The sequence below is a fragment of the Capricornis sumatraensis genome, chromosome 3 (genome assembly GCF_032405125.1).
Source record: "Capricornis sumatraensis isolate serow.1 chromosome 3, serow.2, whole genome shotgun sequence".
Taxonomy (NCBI): Eukaryota; Metazoa; Chordata; class Mammalia; order Artiodactyla; family Bovidae; genus Capricornis; species Capricornis sumatraensis.
This window is the reverse complement of record NC_091071.1, coordinates 48,680,912-48,705,686: the sequence shown is the minus strand read 5'-3', so window position 1 is coordinate 48,705,686 and position 24,775 is coordinate 48,680,912. Positions and strand designations below refer to the sequence as shown.

At 37.8% G+C, this 24,775-nt stretch overlaps 1 protein-coding gene across 1 annotated transcript in view; it reads left to right on the top strand.

The window, feature by feature from the left end:
• Positions 1-24,775, top strand: part of UGGT1 (UDP-glucose glycoprotein glucosyltransferase 1) — a 109,432-nt gene that overhangs the window by 39,986 nt on the left and 44,671 nt on the right. Inside the window, exons 17-18 of the mRNA XM_068967379.1 lie at positions 1,545-1,676; positions 13,024-13,188. Of these exons, the coding sequence (XP_068823480.1) occupies positions 1,545-1,676; positions 13,024-13,188 (297 nt within the window). The remainder of the gene's footprint in view (positions 1-1,544; positions 1,677-13,023; positions 13,189-24,775) is intronic.

Genomic DNA, 24,775 nt, shown 5'->3' with positions numbered 1-24,775 from the left:
TAAAATTCTTATTATCTGTTTTCTCTATTTTTAACTGGAAACTCTGAAGTGTTCTGAATTATATATGTGTATTTTGAGACACTTGCTCAAGTTCAAACAGAGAACTGTCCTTGTTTTTTTTTCTTCTATTTTTGAGTATTAAAAGTTTATAAGTAGTAGTTATTTTGTTTATAAATTAGTGTTAATTATTTAAAAGCTACTTTAAAGCAGTTGATTTTCACCACTTCTGTTTTACCTGTAATCGTGGTGGCAGCCTGCTGTTTATTATGCTTGTTTTGTTTATTGTTTAGAGATTCAGTCAGAGGCTTTTTTTTAAAAAATTGAGTGTTCCTTTACTTATTTGGCCAGCCTTTATTAAAGATGCACCCTTTACAAAGAAGTGCAAGCTTTCCTCCATCCTCCAACACCTCATGATCTATTGGGGGATGCCTCCACAGAGATGAAGTGGTTCTGTGTAGCACCACTGGCTACAGCAGCATGAGGACCTCACTCCACGCAGAGTGAGGGTGTTCTTGTGGAGTGTAAAGTTGTCTCAGCTCTGCGTAGGTGAACAGACAGGAGTCAGTGAACAGTGACTGCGGGTCAGAGGTGGTGACTCCAGGTTGTTAGTGTGACTTGAACAGAATATCGTGAGCGCAGAGTGGAGCAGGGAACCTGGTCACTGAGCCCACTGGGCTGCGTAACAGGTATCCAGGTCTAGAGTTAAACCCCAGTCCAACTGAAAAACTGCACTGTGATGCGTATATGGAGGTGGATCTGATGAAGGGTGGAGAAAGAGGCACGAGTCCTAGCTGATGAGCTGATGCTGTGACCTCTGTAAGAAGTAAGGGTGGACCCATGATTAGCAGTAGGCTGTGGAGAATGAAATAGGTTCATGTGAAGTTACTGAGGATAAGGGGTTTAAAGTCTGCTTTTTAAAGTTTTTTCCCCTCATAGCTATGTGTATGAGGGAAAGGACAGTGAGTTTTCTTTTTAGTCACAAAAGGAAAAAAATTATGTTTGTCATTAAAATTTTTTAAAAACAGTATTGAAGTGTCAGTTAAAAATCTCTTCTCCCCTCTCCTTAATTCTACTCCCTAAAGGCAGCCACTGTTAAAAGCTTGCTTAGTATATCCTTCCTATGCTTAACTGTGTATGCACAGACACAGTTTTGTTGTTTGTTTTGTGTCTGCCTTTTACAAACAGGGGTTATGCCATACATATTTTGAAACTCCTTTCCCCTTAAACATCATGGACATGAATGCTTATTTCAAGGATTACTTATAAGTATTCAGATTTAAAAAAAATTAACAGATTTTTGTGTTTTGGACTTTTAATGTGTGAGAATGAACTGACTGAGTTATTTTACGAATATATAGTTTCTAACATAAGAAGGTATAAGGAAGTAATACAGAAAAGGGAGAATTGCTAATATGTCCCATTTGCCCTTTAAGAGAAATAGCTATTTTTTTCTTTTTCCTCTGCATTCTAAAATCTTTTGTAATAAGTACTCTGAAATTTTGGATTTGAAAGTGTAGTTGGTTACTTGGTTTTTCTTTCTTTAGATGTATAACAAAGTAAGGACTGGAGAAAGAGTGAAAGTTGAACATGTGGTCACTGTCCTGGAGAAGAAATATCCATATGTGGAAGTGAATAGCATTTTGGGAATTGACTCTGCATATGATCAGAATCGAAAGGTAAACATTCTCTGGTGTTTCTCATCTGACTGCAACACTATGCTTTCCTTACCTCCCCTTATTATTGAAAATGAAAGCCACTCAGTCTGTCTGACTCTTTGTGACCCCATGGACTATAGTATACAGTTCATGGAATTTCCCAGGCCAGAATACTGGAGTGGGTAGCCTTTCCCTTCTCCAGGGTGTCTTCCCAACCCAGGGATCGAACCCAGGTCTCCTGCATTGCAGGTGGATTCTTTACCAGCTGAGCCACCAGGGAAGCCCAAGAATACTGGAGTGGGTAGCCTATCCCTTCTCCAGCGGATCTTCCTGACCCAGGAATCGAACCAGGATCTCCTGCATTGCAGGCGGATTGTTTACCAATTGAGCTATTAGGATTTCTATTAATATAGGTGGTGGTGGTGAAATATTTAGATACTTAGCATTTAAAAAATTTAGAAACCAGATCACTTTTTTATCTTTGCAAATATAGTTTATTTTTCAATTTTGTAAAGGTATCTTTAGCAGGTCTATTAGCTATTAAATTGAAAAATAATTTATCTTTATTATGCAGTGGTAGTAGTTATGTGATGTATGTTCCAGATAAAAGCTGCTGGAAGTATATGATGTATGCTTGTTAGGGTATGATGCATAGCCTAATATGTGTCATGTATTTAATTGTTTAGACTAAAGGTGGAAATGTAGTAAGAAATGTAATAGAATGGCAAAGTCTGATAATAAAGATGTAGGGAAATATTTTAAAATCTTTGTTTAAAGATAATAATGAGACAAGTAAATACAGTGAAGGACCTTTATTGCAAACAGTAACATGATGGTTAGTTTATTGAAAATAAGTGTTAAGGCAAGGAATCAAAATACATTTCTGAAACAATTTAAAACAGTAAGAGTATATTTATTTACCAACTTTTTTCATTTCTTTGAATGAAAGACAAGACCTTTGATTCATCTGCTTGGAGATCTGAGCTATCATTTCATTAGAAACCATACTGATAATGAATGCATTTTTTATAATTGGTCTTTTGTCTGAGTACAGAATCCTAGATTCTATAATTTCCATCTCAAGTCTTATGCACACCGAATTCAGTACCAGTTGTTTTTAGCCTTTTGCTTTTTTGTTTTTCTCATCATTCAGTTTATTTTCATTTCCTCCCTTCCTCTCATTTAATTTAACTTAATATAATTTTATTAAGGTAACATTGCAGAGTTGACTCATTGGAGAAGACTCTGATGCTGGGAGGGATTGGGGGCAGGAGGAGAAGGGGACGACCGAGGATGAGATGGCTGGATGGCATCACGGACTCGATGGACGTGAGTCTGAGTGAACTCCGGGAGATGGTGATAGACACGGAGGCCTGGCGTGCTGCAATTCATGGGGTCGCAAAGAGTCGGACACGACTGAGCGACTGAACTGAACTGAACTGAACTGAACATTGATTTATAACATTATAAGTTTCTGTGTACAACATTTTATTTCTACTTCTGTATCCCCTACAACTTGCTCACCAAAAATTTAGTTTCTACCCATCACTATACAGTTAGTTGATCCTATTTACTCATTTCTTCCTCTCCAGTGTCCACTACTTTGTTACGTTTGTTTTTGTTTGGTTTGTTCATTTATTTTGTTTTGCTTGTTAATTAGATTTTTATATTTCACATATAAGTGAAATCCTGTGGTATTTGTCCTTTTCCATCTGGCTTTATTTCACTTAGCTTATTAACTTCAAGGTCCATCCATGTTGTCACAGATGGCAAGATTTCATCTTCTTTTTATGGTTGAGTAGCAGACTGAGTGACTTCACTTTCACTTTTCACTTTCACGCATTGGAGAAGGAAATGGCAACCCGCTCCAGTGTTCTTGCCTGGAGAATCCTGGGGACGTGGGAGCCTGGTGGCTGCCATCTGTGCGGTCCCACAGAGTCGGACACGACTGAAGCAACTTAGCAGCAGCGCAGCAGCAGCAGTAGCAGTCTGTAGTATGTGTGTGTATATCTCATATCTTTATCCATTCATCTATTGATGGACATTTGGGTTGTTTCTGTATCTTGGCTGTTGTAAACAGCGTCATGATGAACATAGAAGTGCAAATATTGTTTTACATTAGTATTTTCATTTTCTTTGGATAAATTATCAGAAGTAGAATTATTGAATCTTATGGTAGTTCTATTCTTAACTTTTCTGAGGAATCTCCATACTGTTTTTCATAGTGGCTGCACCAATTTACATTCCGACAGTGCAAAAGGATTCCTTTACTCCACATCAGTTCAGTTCAGTTCAGTTGCTCAGTCATGTCTGACTCTTTGCCACCCCATGGACTGTAGCACGCCAGGCATCCCTGTCTATCACCAACTCCCGGAGTTTACCAAAACTCATCTCCATTGAGTCAGTGATGCCATCCAACCATCTCACATACTTAGCGTTTTTTGTTGTCTGTCTTTTTTACAGCAGTCATTTTGGCAAGTGTGAGGTGATAGCTCACTGTGGTTTTGATTTGTATTCCGTGATGATTAGTGATATTGAACATCTTTTCATGTGCCTGTTGGCCATCTGTATGTCTTTGGAGAAATGTCTATTCAGGTGTCTGCTCATTTTTTAATCAGGTTGTTTTTGTTGTTGGTGGTGGTGTTTTGAGTTGTTTGAGATCTTTACATATATTTGCATATTAATCTTATTGGATATTATTTGCAAATATCTCTCATTTTGTAGGTTGTTTTTTCATTTTAGTGATTTTTTTTTTGCTGTGCAGAAGCTTTTTTCATTTTATATAATTCCATTTGTTTATTTTTACTTCTGTTTTCCTTGCCTCAGTAGGCATATCTAGAAAAATATTGCTAAGACCAATGTTAATGAGCATATTGCCTTTCTTTTTTCTTGGAGCTTTGTGGTTTCAGGTTTTACATTAAAGTTTTTGATTCATTTGAGTTAATTTTTGTATATGGTGTGAGACAGTGGTCTAGTTTCTTTCTTTCTTTTTTTTTTTGCATGTGGCTATCCATTTTTCCCAACACCATTTGTTGAAGAAACTATCATTGCTCCATTGTACGTTCTTTGCCCCTTTGTCATAAATTGTCCCTATATATTTGGTTTTGTTTTCGGGCTGTTATTTCTTGTTCCATTGATCTATGTATCTGTTTTCCTGCCAGTGCCGTACTGTTTGGATTACTATGGCTTTGCAATATTATTAGAAGTCAGGAAGTATGATACCTCCAGCTTTGATGTTTTTCTCAGGATTGTTTTGGCTATTTGGGGTCTTTTATATTTCTGTATAAATTCAGAATTTTTGTTCTATTTCTATGAAAAATGTTCTTGAGATTTCAGTAGGGACTGGATTGCATCTGTAATATAAATTGCCTTGGGTAATACAAATGTTTTAACAGTGTGAATTTTTCCAGTCTGTGAGCATGAAATATTTTTCCATTTATTTGTGTCTTCAGTTTTTTCAACAGTCTTACACTTTTCAGTGTGTTACTGGTCTTTCACCCACCTGGTTAAATATTTTCCTAGGTGTCCTATTGCTTTTGTTGTGATTATAAATGTTAATTTCTCTTTGTGCTTAGCATATAGAAATGCAACATATTTTATGTTGATTTTGTATCTTATAGTTTTACTGAATTTGTTTATTATTTCTAATAAATTTTTAGTGTAATCTTTACAGTTGTTTTACACATAAAATCATGTCATTTGCAAATAGTAATGGTTATTGGGCTGGCCAGGGTGTTCCTTTGGTTTTTAAGTAAAAATAAAAACCACGTTTTCATTTTCACCTAGAACTTTATTGAACAGCATACTCACCATTTTGTTCCACTACCTTCAGCCATTTTCAAGGCAACTTCATAATTCCATCTTCCCAAAACTTTTTATTGTTTTGACCAAAGAACTGTTCCACATGGCTTTTATAGCCTTTCAGGAAGTGGAAAGTTTTTTCATTAAGAGAATTTTGTAAAGACTGAAATAAATGGAAATCCGAAGGTGCGATGTCTGGAGAATACAGCAGATGAACCAGAACTTCCCAGTCAAACTATAATAGTTTTTGCCTGGTCATTAAAGAAACTTGTGGCCTTGCATTATCCTAGTGGAAGATTATGCATTTTCTCTTGACTAATTTTGAATGCTTTTTGTTGAGTGCTACTTTCAGTTGGTCTAATTGAAAATAGTACTTGTTGGAATTAATCGTTTGGTTTGATGGAACAAGCTCATAATACAGGACTCCCTTCTCATCCCACCGTATATACAGTATCACCTTTTCTGGATGAAGACTGGCCTTTGGTGTGGTTGGTGGTGGTTCCATGATCTGTTCCATTCCACATTATTGTACAATATCCATTTTTCATCACCTGTCACAATTTGTTTTAAAAGCAGAATGTTTTCATTACAAGTAGAGAATCACATACAGAAATATAGTCAAGAAGGTCTTATTCACTTGTGTGGAACCCAAACATCAAAGCAATTAATGTAACCAAGCTCGTGCAAAATGACTTTCAATGCTTGATTTGGGTATTTTTAGTATGTCTTTTATTTCCCTTTCTCAATTCATGTCTTGATTTGATTGCTGTCAGCTTCAACTGGTCTACCAACTGTGGAGAATTGTCTGGTGAGAAATCTCCAGCACAAAATTTTGCAAACCACTTTTGACAGTCATAGCACATTCCACGTTCTCCATATGCTGCGTAAATCTTCTTTTGAGCTTCAGTTGTGTTTTTACCTTTCTGAATAAAGCATAATTATGTCAGAAAGGTTGCTTTTTCCCTCCCATCTTCAGTATTAAAGTGGCCATGCAAAAACTCACCAATATTAATAAGTTTTTTAAAAAAAATCCTTGCTGATGGGACAGCTGTCACAATATGGTCTATTAAAATTGTTTCAAAGAAAGTGAAGACAACTGAACACTACTATAGCTACCTCTGCTCTCTTCTGGTTTCCACTTGAATAGTGTATCTTTTTTATCCTTTCTTTCACTTTTGAGTCTTTTTGTGTTCTTAAAGCAGCAGTGAATTGTAGGCTTATATAGTTGGGTCTTATTTTTTAATCTATCCAGCCATTGTATACCTTTTGATTGGAGAATTTAATACAGTAACAGAGTGATTATTGATAGGTAAGGGACATATAATAACCATTTCATTAGTTATTTGAGGCTGATTTGTGTTTCCTGTCTTTTCTTCCTCTCTTGCTGCCTCCCTTTGTGAACTGATGGTTTTCCATAATGGTATGCTTTGGTTACTTTCTCTTTATCATTTGTGAACCTACTGTAGATTTTTGTTTTGTGGTTACTATGAGTCTTACATAAAATATTTTGTAGATATTAACAGTCTCTTTTATGTTGATGCTTTAACTTTGATCACTTATAAAAACTACTCTTTTATTCCCTCCTTTTTATTTTGGACATCACAATCTAATTCTATATTGTATGTGCTGTGCTGTGCTGTGCTTAGTCGTTCAGTCATATTTGACTCTTTGCGACTCCATGGACTGTAGCCCGCCAGGCTCCTCTGTCCACGGGGGTTCTCCAGGCAAGAATACTGGAGTGGGTTGCCCTGCCCTCCTCCAGGGGATCTTCCCAACCCAGGGATCGAACCCAGGTCTGCTTCATTGCAGGCAGATTCTTTACCGTATATATTTAATAGCAAATTCTTATAGCCTTAGTTACTTGTAAAACTCTTGTGTGTGTGTGTGTGTGTGTGTGTGTGTGTGTGTTTTGCTTTTCATTAGCATATTCTTTATATTGAAAAACAGAAAGATGGAGTTTCATGTGTGAACTGCATCATCTTTAGAGGGGAATCCAAGTGACTGTTCTCTTTGAGTGTGGAGGTCATTGCTACAAAATTTGTGGTTGAGGGTTCTCTCATGCTTCATCTGAATACTCTTGTCATTTGTAGAGTTAACTTTCTTTTTTCTTTGATGCCCTCTGACTGGATAATTGCAAAGTTTCTGTCTTTTAACTTGTAGATTTTTTTCTTTGACTTGATTTCAGTCTGATGTTAATGTTATATTGTTTTTTATTTCATTCATTCTATTCTTCAGCTCCAGAATTTCTGTTTGGTTCTTTTTTATGCTCTCTCTCTTTGTCAAAATTCTAATTTTGTTTGTGTATTGTTTTCTCAATTTTACTGAATTGTCTTTCTGTGTCTTGTAGCTCATTGAGTTTCCCTATAACAGCTATTTTGAATTCCTTATTGTGTAAATTGCAGATTTCCATGTCTTCAGGATTGGTTACTAGAAGATTACTGTGATCCTTAGGTAATGTTATAGTTTCCTGAATTTTTTGCATATTTGTTACATCTTTATGTTGTTACCAGAAGTGACTGGTAGCAGTCACGTCTCCCAGTCTTTGCTCTCTGCTTTGGGAGAAAAATACCTTTCATTCCAGCCTTGTTAGGAATTCTGAGGCTTTCTCAGAACATCTGTGGGTACACCTACTCCTTGCTATTGTTCCCTCTTGGGCAGATTTCTGAAGCTTGTTTAACTCCTCTTGATTCTACAGTGCCCCAGGCTGGGTGCTGAATGGCCTGTTTTTTGTTTTTCCCAAAGTGGCACTACAGCTCAAATTTTGTCTGTTCCCAGCCCATGGATGTGGACTGGCTTTCTGCATGTCCTCATTAGCCACTGGCGAAGTTCACTCTTGCTGCCATTATCAGGATTGCACACTGGGAGCCAGCTGCTGTGTGCAGGTTTATGTGGGTAAAGGTGTGTAGAGCACTGTAGGGGGATCTGGGGGGATCTGTGAATGGGATGTCCTGGGTGGCTCTTAGGTGGGCTTCTTGATGCAGTAAGTGGGATCTGCCTTCCTTAAATGGCCGAAGAGCGCTGGCTGCTGCTCTCCCGGCCTCTTCCCACTTGGTGAAGCTGCTCACAGTTCTGTATTCTGGATGGGGCAGAACAGAAATGAGGCTCTTTGCCAGCATCTGACATAGCTGGGGAAGCTGGGTGCTTAGTCCCTTGCTCTTACTTCCCCTGTAGAAGAGATTGTAGACTCAGAAGATCTCTTGTGTCTCTAAGCTGTGCTGACTTGGGAGGAGAGTGATATGAATAAAGTCAGACTGTTTCTCTCAGTCTCGCCAATGTGTCCAGTGGACAAAGTCATGGAACTTCTCTGCTGGAAACCTAGACCTTCTTTGGCATCATATCCGTGGGTGATTGCTTAAGATGGTTGTTCCCAGGAGTTCCCTGGAGCCAGCTCAAAGGCCAGTGCAGAGGCCACAGCCATTGTCAAAGTCCGTCTGCCTGTTTCCTGCTGCATGGGTGGGCAACAGTTCTCCTGGGCCACTTGGTGTTTGGTTTTGGATTTCAGAACTCCCACAAAGATACTTTTGCCTGTGGATGGATGCCAAATCATTGCTTTTCTGTGAGGGAGGCACTAATGAGGGGTGTCTTTTTCAGCCGTGAAACTGATATCACTCCTTTGCGTGCGTGCTCAGTCACTTGCTTGTGTCCGACTCTTTGCCACCCCATGGACTGTAGCCCGCCAGGCTCCTCTGTCCATGGGGTTATCCTGGCAAGAGTACTGGAGTGGGTTTTCATTTCTTCCTCCAGGGGATCTTCCTGAGCCAGGGATCGAGCCCACATCTCCTGCATCTCCTGCATTGGCAGGTGCATTCTTAACAGCTGAGCCACCTGGGAAGCCCCCAAATCACTCCTGCCTCAGTGTTAAATCTCCTTGTTTTCAGGAATATCCAGCTGGGTTTGAAGTTGAAGCTGGTCATGAGGTCTACTCAGTTTAGAGTGAACATGTTTCCATTATTGTATTGCAACCTTTTGTTCAGTCACTTTCCTTTTATAGTTTTAATAAAATAATATTGATAATGGGCACGTGCTGGTGATTTTTTTCACAACCAACATGAGTAGTACTCTCATGTAGGAAAAGAAAAAGTGAAATAAAAGGAAAGAAGGGCCACTTGAGAATATTTGAGGAAATTAATGGAATTTTCTCATATTTCACATTTGGAAAATGTTTAACTTTGATTTTATATCATTCTGTTGAAGAAAAACTATGTACTCCCTTTTTTATTGTGGGTGATTGCTATATCAAAAGCAATTGCTTGAAAACATTGAATACAGTGGACAAATGGGAGGAAAGGGTGTTTTTTTAATATTTATATTATTAATAACATTCTTTGATGATACATATGCAGAGTTGGATGTATTAGAGATGAAGGACATATTCTATGATATTAATGGTTTTAAAGCATAATAATGTGAGAAGGAGTATTAAGCTTCTAGGGCATGGATTACTGGTACCTTAATACCTGTCCTGTATGGTAAAGCCTCCCAACTTACCTTTTTAAACTTGAAAAGGCATATGTTAATAGACTGCCAAAACAATGCTGGAAACATAATTGTTACATTAAAAGAAATGATAACATTCTAAAATTTACCTCTTATGATCAATTTATCCTGTGCAACAGATAATCAGTTATTACATCTTCTTGAATTTTCATTTATATTCAAATGAATAATTCACTCTTGAAATACAGGCTTTCAGTGATAGCTAATATAAATACATAGATACAAAAATGATAAGAAAATAGCATACTATTTTGCTGTCATGTTTCTTTCATACAGTGCATAATTAGCAAGCGCTGTTAAAGAAATACCTACTTATGAAGAAAAATATATTCAATCTAAAGTTCTGATTTCATTTAGCAGATTATACACTGATTGAAAAATGAAGAAACTCACAACCAATATTGGGTTTGTGTATATGTGTGAAAAATGTTTCAAGAAGCAGTCTCCACTGCAATAAATTTGAGGTGATCATTCTTTTACACCTATTGATATAGAAATCGATCAATGAAAGAGAGAGATATCATTAAGAATTTAACATTTAGCTCTTTACATTTGTAAAACAGTTTCATCTAAATAAGTTATATAATCTCTATCTGCATGTGTGTGTGCTAAGTTGCTTCATTTGTGTCCAGCTCTTTTTGGACTATAGCCTGCCAGGCTCGTCTGTCCATAGGATTCTCCAGACAAGAATACTGGAGTGGATAGCCATTCCCTTCTCCAGGGATTCTTCCTTACCCAGGGATTGAACCTAGGTTTCATGCATTACTGCAGATTCTTTACTGTCTGAGCCACCAGGGAAGCCCAATCTGTATCTAACTATCCCTAAATAAGGTTCACAGAAAGTGGTATTTTCACATGTTGTCTTTTATGCACTGAAATCTTGATTCTGCTGAAGAATCAAGTGAGAGTATCACAGACTCAGCTCCTCAGTCGTTTCTCCCATTTGGCCATTTGCCTCATCTGTACTGGCTAGTGGGCCTTCTCATATAAACAGGTCATAATTTCCTAGCTAAGTAATCGCATACTTTCAAGAGAAGGTTATTGTGAGATTCGCAGAAGTCCTAAGAATCTAATGATCAATAAGATTTTTTAATTTTTTAAGATTTTTGCAGGACATGTACCCTTCATATGAAAAAGCCCAAGGAAAATAGATTTTTTTGAAAAGAAGGAATAAGTACATGGTTTTTAAAGGAGAAATGAGTACAATTGGCAAATGTTATTATACTTACAAATATCTGAGTCTTTTGTTATAAATCTGAAGCATTGTTATCTTCTGTGTTTGATATCTGAAAGAAGTAATTGTTTCTAAAACTAGGGAGTACAATTAAAGTAGATCTTTTGAACTGAAGAGCATATAGTCTGATAAGGTGCATATTTGTATCTTTTAAAGCCAAAATAAGAAAAGTTCTAAATTAGTCATGCCAACATTTTACCACTGACATATTGACTCTGAGTCTTTATTAATCTCAGTTATCTTTTATGAATGACTCATTTGTGACTTTGTAATCAGTGTTTCAAAATTGTGTATAATTAGCATTTTTAGTGATCAGTTTCTAGAAATTCTCACATAAAAGTTTTAAGTGTGACTTGGATTATTGGCCTGCATTCTGTTGTTTAGTCTGATAATCTTTTTGCAGGTTGTGAACATGGAAAGTCAAAACATCTCCCTCCAACTCTTGACTTTTACTCAATTACCAATTTCAGAGAAAGCCAATGTTACTTACTTCCTATTGTTACTGAGAGTTATAATGTGGGTTTTGTTTTGTTTTCTTGGGGAATCCATCAGTAAATTTTCAGAGCTCAAAGTATATTAAAATCGGGTGTCTAGGAATTTCTTTGAAATAGGTGAGATGTCAAAGAACAGAATTAATGTAAGTTTTGGGGGTGTACATTTGAAAAGTTTTAACAATGGCATAGAGAAGTGGCAGAGATCAACCTAGAATGGTATAGAGAAATGGTGAGATCACAGTCTTTCTCACTGTGCCCTATTATAGTCCATCATAGAAGTCTGTAGTATCATTTACCACTGTGGCTAGATCTGAAACTAAGCTTATGACTAGTATTAGTTACCACATTTTTCTATTCGTGCTATCTAAAAAAGGTTATATACTTTAAATTTCTGCTATTTTCAGAAAATATCAGTTATAAGGTGTTTAACAAGGATGTCTTATAAACTTTTTATGTCTTGGGTAATAACATAGTTTTTACTCTAAAAACTTAGTCTTGAGTCTGTGGTTGGTATCTGGAGGAATGTACCTATATTGATTGTTGGAAAAGTCTTAGATATATTTGTTCACCTGGTATTTCCCTGCCAAGGAACTTATGTCCTTGAGAAGAAAAAAAAGATTGAGCTTAGTACATTATAGAGTGGTTTTTTGAGCACTGTCTTTTCACCAGCCTTGTTTTGGTTTCTGTAGGTGTAATTTCTTTTTTAGTGACATGGACCCTTTTAAATTTAGAATTGGATGTGAATATTTCATCTCAGGTTATCTGCCCAGGAGCACTAATGATTTATGACAGTCTGTAGTAGTGCTGCCCATTATGGCAGTCTCTGGTCACATGGGCTTTAAAGATGGAAATTAACTAGTTTCCTTTGCTCAGTAGCTGCATGTGGCTAGTGGCTACTGCATTGAGCAGTGAAGACAGAATACTTCGATCATTGCAGAAAGGTCTGTTGTGTAGTTTGGGCTGTAGTATATATAATTCAGATCTGTTAGCCTGGGCTGCTTAAAATTACTCTCATCCCCACCTTCAACTACTTCTTGATTTATAAGGTTTTGTGGTTTGATTAAACCTCAGTAATTTAAACTGAAATTTCCTAGTAGGATATTAACTATGATGTTCTTTATATATATATATTTAAATTAATTTTTATTGGAGTATAGGTGATTTATAATGTTGTTAGTTTTTTATATATTTTTAAAATAATTTTTCTACAGTTATCTATTGGATTCTATATTTCTTTTGATTTTTTTTTTCTTGTTAGAACATGTATGTGTGAAAAATACGCTTTGTTCAATTTTTCTCAGGAATGACAAAAATATACTATTTGTGGTCCTATGTGTTTCAGGAAGCAAGAAGTTACTATGAGCAGACTGGAGTTGGTCCACTGCCTGTTGTCCTATTCAATGGAGTGCCCTTGGAAAAGGAGCAGCTAGACCCTGATGAATTGGAAACCATTACAATGCACAAAATCCTAGAGACCACAACTTTCTTTCAAAGAGCAGTGTACTTGGTAAGTAGTCTTTCAGGTAGATTTTGAAAGAGAATGGTTTGCTTACATTTTGTAGTCTCTGTATTAGGCAGTAAAATTCTTTAAGTATCACTGTTTTCTGTACCACTCTCAACTGATCTCTAGACTCCTAGCAAATTCTGGGAGTGGAAATATTCATGAGATTTTTGTACATTGTTTTTGAAAGAACTAATTTTATTGGCTTTAAGATTAAATTTTATACTAAAAATTTTTAAGAACTTAGCCATTCTTAGAAACATTTATTCTACTTGTAAGGAATTTTGACGTAGAGAAATTCAAATATGCCATATGTATGTGTGTGTGTATAGTTACTGTTGACATATAACGTACGTGCCATAAAAGTCAACCTTTTAAGGTGGACATGCAGGAGGTTTTAGTATATACACAGAATTATGCAGCTGTCACCATTGTCTAATTTCAGAGCATTATTACCCCTAGAATTAACCTGAGACCCAGTAGCAACTGCTTCCCATTATCCCCTACTCTACCCCCTGGCAACCATCAATCTGTTTTCAGTCTGTGTGGATTTGCCTGTTTGGATAGTTTATATAAAGGGATTCGTGTAGTATATGGTCTTCTGTGATAGATTTCTTTTACCTAGCATAATGTTTTCAAGATTTATGCTTGTTGGAGCATATGTCAATACTTGATTCCTTTTTATCACCAAATGATAGTTCCTCCCGTGGACAGACCACATTTTGTTCGTGCCTCCATCAGTTGATGCGTATTTGGGTTATTGCCACTTTGAGGCTACTGTGAATAATGCTGCTGCTGTAAGCTATCAGTAAAAGTTTTACTGTAGACATGTTCTCAGTTGTCTTGGGTATATACCTAGGAGTGGAATTGTGTGCCCATTTAGTTCTATTTTTAACAGTAATTCTGTTTTTAAGAGAGCTGCCAGACTGTTTTCCAAAGCAGCTGCACACTTAAACATGTATACAGGTTCCATTTTCTGTAATTGGTATTATCTGTCTCTTTGGTTATAGGCTGGTGGGTGTGAAGTGGTATCTCATGGTGGTTTTGATCTGCATTATTCAAACATGAATGATGTTGAGCGTTCTTTCCTGTGCTTATTCACCACTTATTTCCTCTTTGGAGAAATGTCTATTCAGATTATTTGCCTGTTTTTAATTGGGTTATTTGTTTTATTAATGTTGAGTTATAAGAGTTATTTATGTATTCTGGATATGAATTACTTATTATTATATGTATATAATTCTCAAATATTTTCTCTCATTTTCTGGTTTGTCTTTTTACTTTCTTGGTAGTGTCAGTTTACCTTTTTTGTTGTTGCTTATACTATTTGTATCATATGTAAGAAACCTTTACTTAATCCTAGGTAATGAAGATTTCTGTGTTTTCTTCTGAGTATTTTATAGTTATTTCTCTTAATGTTTAGTTCTTTGATCCATCCTCAGTTAATTTTTGTATGTGGAGTGAGGTAGGAGTCTATCTCATTTTTCATGTCCAATTTGAGACATGCAGCTGGATGTCTTTTTAACTATTCAGTTAGCTGCCCCAGTATCATTTTTGAAAAGAATTGCCTTTCACCCTTGTCAAAAATAAATTGCCCACTAATGTATAGGTCTATTTTTAGACCATCTGTTGTTTCAATTAACCTACTTTTCCTGTGTAAGTACCTCAGTCTTGATTATTGTCAGAATCAAGTTTGAGTTTTCCAACTTAGTGTTTTTCTGTTTTTAAGAATGTTTGGCTCTTTTGTGAATATTAAATGTATAAACATATGAATGTGAAATATATAAATGTATACTGAAGCAGTCACTATGATAGCAAAGAATGAGAAATAATTTAAATATCCAACAATGTGGTGGAATACAATGCAGCCATTAAAAAGACGTTAACTAAGACCATCTAAAGACATGTCTACAACATGTTGCCATGGTCCAGCAAATGGATTATATAAGGTAGTGTGGCTAGGCTGATCTTATTACTGTGTATATGTGAATGTGTCTGAGTAAGTGACATAAGTTTATGTGTGTGTGTGTGTGTGTGTTAGGCTGGAAATGTGCTTAGTCACTCAGTCATGTCCAGCTCTTTGTGACCCTGTGGACTGTAGCCTGCCAGGCTCCTCTGTCCATGGGGATTCTGGAGGCAAGAATACTGGAGTGGGTTGTACTGCTCTCCTCCAGGGGATCTTCCCAACCCAGGGATTGAACCCAGGTCTCCCACATTGCAGGCAGATTCTTTACCTTCTGAGCCACCAGGGAAGCCCAGGCTGGAAATAAATAACTCAGATGAGCAGCTTTTTCATGGACAGCATGGCGAGATCATGGATGATTGTTTTTCTTTGAACTCTTCTGTATTTATCATGTTTTCATCAATGAATATGTACTATGGTGCTAATTTGAAGTAAAGAAATTTTTTAAAGAGCCTTAGCCTGTTTACCATCTGACAGGAGAACTGCTCAAGCACAGAGAAAAACAATTGCTTTACAGTTTTAAGATTGAAATTATATTTTAAAAAATCAGATTTGAGTTCAAAGTGAGCTTCAGACAAGATAATTATGTGCCCACTTCCCTGGTGGCTCAGACGGTAAAAGTGTCTGCGTACAATGCAGGAGACCTGGATTTGATCCCTGTGTCAGGAAGATCCCCTGGAGAAAGAAATGGCAACCCACTCTAGTACTCTTGCCTGGAAAATCCCGTGGACAGAGGAGCCTGGTAGGCTACAGTCCATGGGGTCACAAAGACTTGGACATGACTGAGCCGCTTCACTACACTTGTGGTTTTAAAACTCATTGTGTAGTTTTGAATAAACATTACAAATTTCAACTCACTATTTGCTAAAATGAATATTTTTAGAAAGGAACTTTTCCAGATCACATTGATTTACATGAACACCTTTGGTTTTCAAACTACTCTTTTCACTGGGCTCTTCTCTGTGGTCAGACATGCCCCATCTGCTGTTTTGCATCAGGCCAGCTTACAAGACAGTTGTCTATAAAATTTGTAAAATCCCTAGTGAAATTTGATTAATAAAACCTTAATTAGTCAGTCATGTAGGTCTTTGTTTTTTAGGAGATAGATCAAAGAAAGGGGAAATAAAATATTAGAGACTTAAAGCTGACAAAAAGCCCCTAAAACAGCTTTACACTTATGCTTTGTGCTGTCCATGTTCAGGTGAATCATAAAATTCCAAACACAAAGAAACTCGAAAAAGCAGTTGAAAGAAAGTTAACATAGCCCCAGATCTCTGATTTAGGCACCATGTTACCAGTCTTTAATGCATACACGAAACACATGCATGCACGTGTGTGTACATACTCATGTATCCGGGAGGAAGGTCATGGCTCGGGTGGTCCCTTCCTCCTGGAAGTTTGTACCTGGAGTATTAATATTTGAAATGTACTGACAGTTTTAAGTTTCTGGAGAGAGAGGCATCATTTCTCCTTTGGAGTAGACTTCTAATGTTAATAGAAAAAGTCCCAGTCTGGGCTGTTTAGTTCCCAAATAGGAAGGACTTAGCTCATACACTGAGAGAAAATGTCAAGGTCACCATAAAGATGACTGTTGTATAGTGTGGCGTGGCTGCTAATGGGAACAAGCTGTTCTTTAGCCCGACTGTGCCCTTCATGCATCGTGAAAATGATTTTTATATAAATAAAACTTTGGATTGGACTGTTAGTATTACTTAAAAAAAAAAAAAGAAGAAGGTTTGGCACTTCTGTGTCCCTTTCAGTTCCCTATGACTCTTAAAATAAGCTCCTCAGTTTCTACCAAAGAGAGGTCATTGGGATTTTAATAGTAATTGTGTTGAATCTGTAGATCAATTTGGGGACTATTGACATCTTAACAATAGTGAATCTTCCAACCCATGAATGTAGGACGTATTTCCATTTACTGTCTTTTAATGATGTTTCATAGTTTTTAGTGAAGAAGTCTTAGACATTTGTTAAACTTATTCCTTAGTATTTTATGTTTTATTCTTTTTGATGCTGTTGTAAATGCAATTGTTTCTTTAATTTTGGGGTAGTTTATTTGTAGTGAATAGAAATGCAATTGATTTTTGTATGTTGATCTTACATGCTATAACCACTTTGAACTTGTTTATTAGCTCTGTTAGTCTTTTGTGTGGGTGTGTGTAGCTTTCTTAACATTTTCTGTATAGAAAGCATTGTCATCTTTCAAATGACAGCAGCATGTCTAGAGTGGAACTTCCTACTTATAATATGTTACATTTTGTTTTGTTTTTTACAACAAATTACAGTATTTCTACTCTCTTAGTTTTCTGCTTTTCAAGACATCAAAATATGACTTACTGTACAGATATTTCAGGACCCCAAAGCAATGTATAGACAGAAAAAAATCTCAGTATACTTAAGGATTCTCAGTTGCTTGAGAGGGAAATCACTTCATGGGAAATAGATGGGGAAACAGTAGAAACAGTGTCAGACTTTATTTTTCGGGGCTCCAAAATCACTGCAGATGGTGACTGCAGCCATGAAATTAAAAGATGCTTACTCCTTGGAAGAAAAGTGATGACCAACCTAGACAGTATATTCAAAAGCAGAGACATTACTTTGCCGACTAAGGTCCGCCTAGTCAAGGCTATGGTTTTTCCTGTGGTCGTGTACGGATGTGAGAATTGGACTGTGAAGAAGGCTGAGCGCCAAAGAATTGATGCTTTTGAATTGTGGTGTTGGAGAAGACTCTTAAGAGTCCTTTGGACTGCAAGGAGATCCAACCAGTCCATTCTGAAGGAGATCAACCCTGGGATTTCTTTGGAAGGAATGATGCTAAAGCTGAAGCTCCAGTACTTTGGCCACCTCATGCGAAGAGTTGACTCATTGAAAAAGACTCTGACTCTGGGAGGGATTGGGGGCAGGAGGAGAAGGGGACGACAGAGGATGAGATGGCTGGATGGCATCACGGACTCGATGGACGTGAGTCTGAGTGAACTCCGGGAGATGGTGATGGACAGGGAGGCCTGGCGTGCTGCGATTCATGGGGTCGCAAAGAGTCAGGCGCGATTGAGCGACTGAACTGAACTGAACTGAGAGGGAAATCAAGGTCTGGCATTCTTATAAATAATGATTATTAAGACTGATCAAATGGAAAGACTCAAATGATTTGTCAGTTTTGAACTGTGTATTTAATTATTTAAAAATTCCCCTGGTTATTATCATAAAAGTAAAAAAAAAAGTCTCCCTCTGTATATAGCCATCCATCTACCCACCTTCCAATAATAGGTAATTACTGTTTTAAGTTTCTTCTGAGTTGTTCCAGAACATTTTTGTATCTATATGCTAACAATGAAAATTTACTCTTTCCTAACCTTTATTCAAAGTGGTAACAAATTATTAATACATAACTATACTATACTTTGGTTTTTTTCACTTAACAAAATACAAATTACAAGTGTTTCTAATTTGGTGTATAGAGTATTCTCAGTTTTTTTAATATAGCCATGTAGTGTTTCATTAATTGGTCTCAGTAAGCAATTTTGCCCCACTTGGCAGCACATTTGGCAATATATGGAGATATTTTTTGTTGTCATAGTTTGGGGAGGAAAGAGGTGGTACTGGCTTCTAGTGGGAATGAATCAGGCATGCTGCTAAATCTCTTGCAATGCTCAGGATGTCCCTTCCCTTCCAAAACAGCAGGATATTACCTCCTTTCCAAAGAGTTATCTAGTCCAAAATGTCAACAGTGCTGAGATTGAAAAACCATTTTGTGGATATACCCTCACTGCGTTTCTCAGATATGTAAATTAGCATTTTCCGTCACATCTGGGAACTTTTTACCCTTTATTTCTTCTATTAGTCTTTTGGTTTGTGGTGACTTCTGACACCACACAGTCCAGAATTAGGAAATAGTCCTAATAGATTAAGGACATAGTTCTTCACAAGATTGTCTTTATTTTAGACACTAGGCACAAGTTCAGAGATCCTCAGGCCACCCTTACATATGATCAAATAGCTACGAATGCAGGTATCCCCTCAGTTATGATAAATTGCTGGAATGGCTTACAGAACTCAGGATAGTGCGGTTTTTACAGTTAGTATTATTAAAGTAATAGAATATGTATCAGAACCAGCCGAAGGCTGAGGTGCACACAGCAAAACTTCAGAAGATTCCAAGTGTAAAAATTCTATGTCTTTTCCCTATGACACGAGGTTATATTATCCTTCCAGCTCTTTGATGTGGGATACAATTGTTCTGCAGTGTGTGGGTCATCTGCTTGGTGGGCTCTACGGTGGGGTTAACAGGGACCTCCTCCAAGAGGGCTTATGCCACAGGCTGTGTGACCCAGATCTGCCGCACGCAGAGCCCCTGCCTCTGCGACAGGCCCTTGCTGACCTGCACCTTCACAGGAGACACTCAAAAACAGGTCTGGCTCAGTCTCTGTGGGGTCTCTGGGTCCTGGTATACACAAGGTTTCATTTGAGCCCTCCAAGCATCTCTGATGGGTATAGGGTTTGATTCTAAACGTGATTTCACCCATCCTACTGCCTTGCTGGGGCTTCTCATTTGCCCCTGGACGCGGGCTGTCTTTTTTTTTGCTGGGATCCAACATTTCTCCTGTCAATAGTGGTTTAGCAGTGAGCTGTAAAAAGAAAAACAAATGCAAAAGGCAAAATGGTTATCGGAGGAGGCCTTACAAATAGCTGTGAAAAGAAAAGAAGCTAAAGGCAAAGGAGAAAAGGAAAGGCACACCCATTTGAATACAGAGTTCCAAAGAATAGCATGGAGAGATAACAAAACCTTCCTCAGTGATTAATGCAAAGAAATAGAGGAAAACAATAGAAAGGGAAAGACTAGAGATCTCTTCAAGAAAACTAGAGATATCAAGGGAACTTTTCATGCAAAGATGGGGACAATAAAGGACAGAAATGGTATGGACCTAACAACAGCAAAAGATATTAAGAAGAGGTGGCAAGAATACACAGAAGAACTGTACAAAAATGATCTTCACAACTCAGATAATCACAATGGTGTGATCACTCACCTAGAGCCAGACATCCTGGAATGTGAAGTCAAGTGGGCCTTAGGAAGCATCACTACGAACAAAGCTAGTGGAGATGATGGAATTCCAGTAGAGCTATTTCATATCCTAAAAGATGATGTTGTGAAAGTGCTACACTCAATATGCCAGCAAATTTGGAAAACTCAGCAGTGGCCACAGGACTGGAAAAGGTCAGTTTTCATTCCAATCCCAAAGAAAGGCAATGCTAAAGAATGTTCAAACTGCAGCACAATTGCACTCATTTCACATGCTAGCAAAGTAATGCTTAACATTTTCCAAGCCAGGCTTCAGCAGTGTGTGAACTGTGAATTTCCAGATGTTCAAGCTGGTTTTAGAAAAGGCAGAGGAACCACAAATCAAATTGCCAACATCTGTTGGATCATCGAAAAAGCAAGGGAGTTCCAGAAAAACATCTACTTCTGCTTTATTGACTATGCCAAAGCCTTTGACTGTGTGGATCACAATAAACTGTGGAAAATTCTGAAAGAGATGGAAATACCAGACCACCTGACCTGCCTTCTGAGAAGTCTGTATGCAGGTCAAGAAGTAACAGTTAGAACTGGACATGGAAAAATAGACTGGTTCCAGAATGGGAAGGGAGTACATCAGGACTGTATATTGTCACCCTGCTCTTTTAACTTATATGCAGAATACATCATGTGAAATGCTGGGCTGGATGAAGCACAAGCTGGAATCAAGATTGCTGGGAGAAATATCAGCGATCTCAGAAACACAGATGACACCACTGTTATGGCAGAAAGTGAAGAACTAAAGTGCCTCTTGATGAAAGTGAAAGAGGAGAGTTAAAAAGCTGGCTTAAAACTGAAAATTCAAAAAATGAAGGTCATGGCTTCCTGTCCCATCACTTTATCACAAGTAGATGCGGAAACAAGGAAACAAGTGGCAGACTATTCTTTTGGGCTCCAAAATCACTGCAGATGGTGACTGCAGCCATAAAATTAAAAGACGCTTGCTCCTTGGAAGAAAAGTTATGACCAACCTAGACAGCATATTAAAAAGCAGAGACATTACTTTGCCAACAAAGGTCCAATCTAGTCAAAGTTATGGTTTTTCCAGTAGTCATGTATGGATGTGAGATTTGGACTATAAAGAAAGCTGAGTGCTGAAGAATTGATCCTTTTGAACTGTGGTGTTGGAGAAGACTCTTGAGAGTTCCTTGGACTGCAAGGAGATCCAACCAGTCAACCCTAAAGGAAATCAGTCCTGAATATTCATTGGAAGGACTGATACTGAAGCTGAAGCCCCAATACTTTGACTACCTGATGCAAAGAACTGACTCCTTGGAAAAGACCCTGATGCTGGGAAAGAATGAAGGCAGGAGGGGAAGGGGACGACAGAGGATGAGATGATTGGATGGCATCACCGACTCAATGAATGTGAGTTTGGGTAAACTCTGGAAGTTGTTGATGGACAGGTAAGCCTGGTGTGCTGCAGTCCAAATGGTTGCAAAGAGTAGGGCACTGAGCAACTGAACTGACTGAACATGTTGGGTATTGCCATCCAGGGAAGTTCAGTCAAGTTTTGGCATCCAGATTTTTTACTGGGGCTTCCTTATGTAGCTGCTGATAGAAAGCTTTTAGGTTTAATTAGGTCCCCAGTTGTTTTTGTTTTTATTTTCCTTATTTTAGGGTCAAAAAGATCTTGCTGTCATTTATGTCAGAGTCTTTTTCATGTGTTTTCCTTTAAGAGTTTTATAGTGTCTGGTCTATACATTTGGGTCTTTAATCCATTTTGAGTCTATTTTTGTGTATGGTGTTAGGTAGCATTCTAGTTTCATTCTTTTACATATTGCTGTCCAGATTTCCCAGCACCACTGATTGAAGAGTCTGCCTTTCCTGCACTGTCTGTTCCTGCCTCTCTTGTCATAGACTAGGTAACAGGCTTGTGGGTTTATCTTTGCACTTTCTGTTCTGTACCACTGGTCTATAGTTCCGGTTTTGTGCCAGTGCCATATTGTTTTGATTACAGTAACTTTGTAGTATCATTTGAAGTCAAGGAATCTGATTCTTCCTCCTCCATTTTTCTTTCTTAAGATTACTTTGGCTATCCAGAATCTTTTGTGTTTCCATACAATTTATAGAATTCTTTGTTGTAACTCTGTGATGAATACCATTGGTAATTTGATAGGAATTGCATTGAATCTGTAGATTGCTTTGGGTAGTATATTCATTTCCACTACATTGAGTCTTCCAATCCAAGAACATCATATATTTTCCATTCTGTTTGTGTCCTCTTTTGATTTATTTCATCAGTGTTTTATAGTTCTATGAGTTCAGGTCTTTCGCTTCCTTAGGTAGATTTATTCCTTAGTATTTTATTCTTCTTATTGTGATGGTAAATGGGATTGTTTCCTTAATCTCTGTCTATTCTTTTGTTGTTAGGAATGCAAGTAATTTCTGTGCATTAACTTTGTACCTTGCAACTTTACTTCTGTTTCATTGACTATGCTAAAGCCTTTGACTGTGTGGATCACAACAAACTGGAAAATTCTTAAAGAGATGGGAATGCCAGACCACCTTACTGGCCTCCTAAGAAACCCATATGCAGGTCAAGAAGCAACAGTTAGAACTGGATATGGAACTGACTGATTCCAAATTGGGAAAGGAGTACATCAAGTCTGTGTATTGTTGCTCTGCTTATTTAACTTACATACAGAGTACATCATGTGAAATACTAGCCTGGATGAATCACAAGCTGGAATCAAGATTGCCAGGCAAAATATCACCAACCTTAGATATGCCACACTAATGACAGAAAGTGAAGAGGAACTTAAGAGCCTCTTGATGAGAGTGAAAGAGGAGAGTGAAAAAGCTGGCTTAAAACTCAGCATTCTAAAAATGAAGATCATGGCATTCAGTCCCATTGCTTCATGGCAAATAGAGAGGGAAACAGTGGAAATAGTGACAGACTTTATTTTCTTGGGCTGCAAAATCACTGCAGATGGTGACTGAAGCCATGAAGTTAAAAGATAACTGCTTCTAGGAAGAAAAACTATGACAAACCTAGACAGCATGTTAGAAAGCAGAGATATCACTTTGCTGACACAAGATCCATCTAGTCAAAGCTATGGTTTTTCTAGTAGTCATGTATGGGTGTGAGAATTGGACCATAAAGAAGGCTGAGTGCTGAAGAACTGATGCTTTTGAACTGTGGTGCTGGGGATGACTTCCTGAGAGTCCTTAGACACAAGGAGATCAAACCAGTCAATCCTCAAGAAAATCAGTCCTGAATATTCATTGGAAGGACTGATGCTAAAGCTGAAGCTCCAGTACTTTGGCCACTTGATGCGAAAAGCTGCCTCAATGGACATGAGTTTGAGCAAACTCTGGGAGATAGTGAAGGACAGGGAAGCCTGGTGTGCTGCAGTCCATGGAGCTGTAGTCCAGAGTCAGATATCACTCAGTGACTGAACAACAGCAACCTCACCATATTCACCGATTAGTTCCAGTAGTTTTCTGGTGGAATCTTAAAGGATTTTCTGTGTATAGTACTGCAAATAGTGACAGTTTTACTTCTTTTCCAATTTGTCATCCTTTTATTTCTTTTTCTTCTCTGGTTGCCATGACGAGGACTTCCAAAACTATGTTGCATAGGAGTAGAGAGTGGCCATTGTTGTCTTGTTCCTGAACTTAGGGGAAATGCTTTCAGCTTTTCACCATTGAGAATGATGTTTGCTGTGGGTTTGTCATATCTGGTCTTCATTATGTTGAGATAGGTTCTCTCTATGCTCATTTTCTGGAGAGTTTTTTTTTTAAATTTTTATAAATAGGTGTTGAACTTTGTCAAAAGCTTTTTCTACACCTTTGAGATGATCATACGATTTTTACTCTGTTAGTATGATATATCACATTGCTTGATTTGCATATATTGAAGAATCTTTGCATTCTGGGATATGCAGATGTGTGAGATTCAAAGTATGTATAGAGATATAAATGAAGCAAAATTGTCACTTAAACATTCCTCTTCCTCACTGTTCATTTTTCTTTCTGCAAACAATCACTGTATGTGTATGTGTGTGTGTGTGTGTGTGTGTGTTTGTAGGTGAGCCCCATTTAAAGGTATGTATAATTTTGATAGATGTTGCCAAATTGCCCTCCTTCAGTTAGGCTTTTATCATAGAGACCAAAGTTATATACATGGGCTTGCATCTATACTGAGTCATTGAGTACCTTTGTAAGTCTTTTGAATTGTGTAATTGGTTTGCTGCTGCTGCTAAGTTGCTTCAGTCGTGTCCGACTCTGTGCGACCCCATAGATGGCTCCCCCATCCCTGGGATTCTCCAGGCAAGAACACTGGAGTGGGTTGCCATATCCTTCTTCAATGCATGAAAGTGAAAAGTGAACGTGAAGTCGCTCAGCCATGTCCAACTCTTAGCGACCCCATGGACTGCAGCCTACCAGGCTCCTCTGTCCATGGGATTTTCCAGGCAAGAGTACTGGAGTGGGGTGCCATTGCCTTCTCCGGTAGTTGGTTTGTATGCTCATTATTGGCTTATAGTTTGAGATTTTGTATGTGAGTTATTGCTCTTGAGATAAGTAGCCACAGAAGATGCCTGAATGGA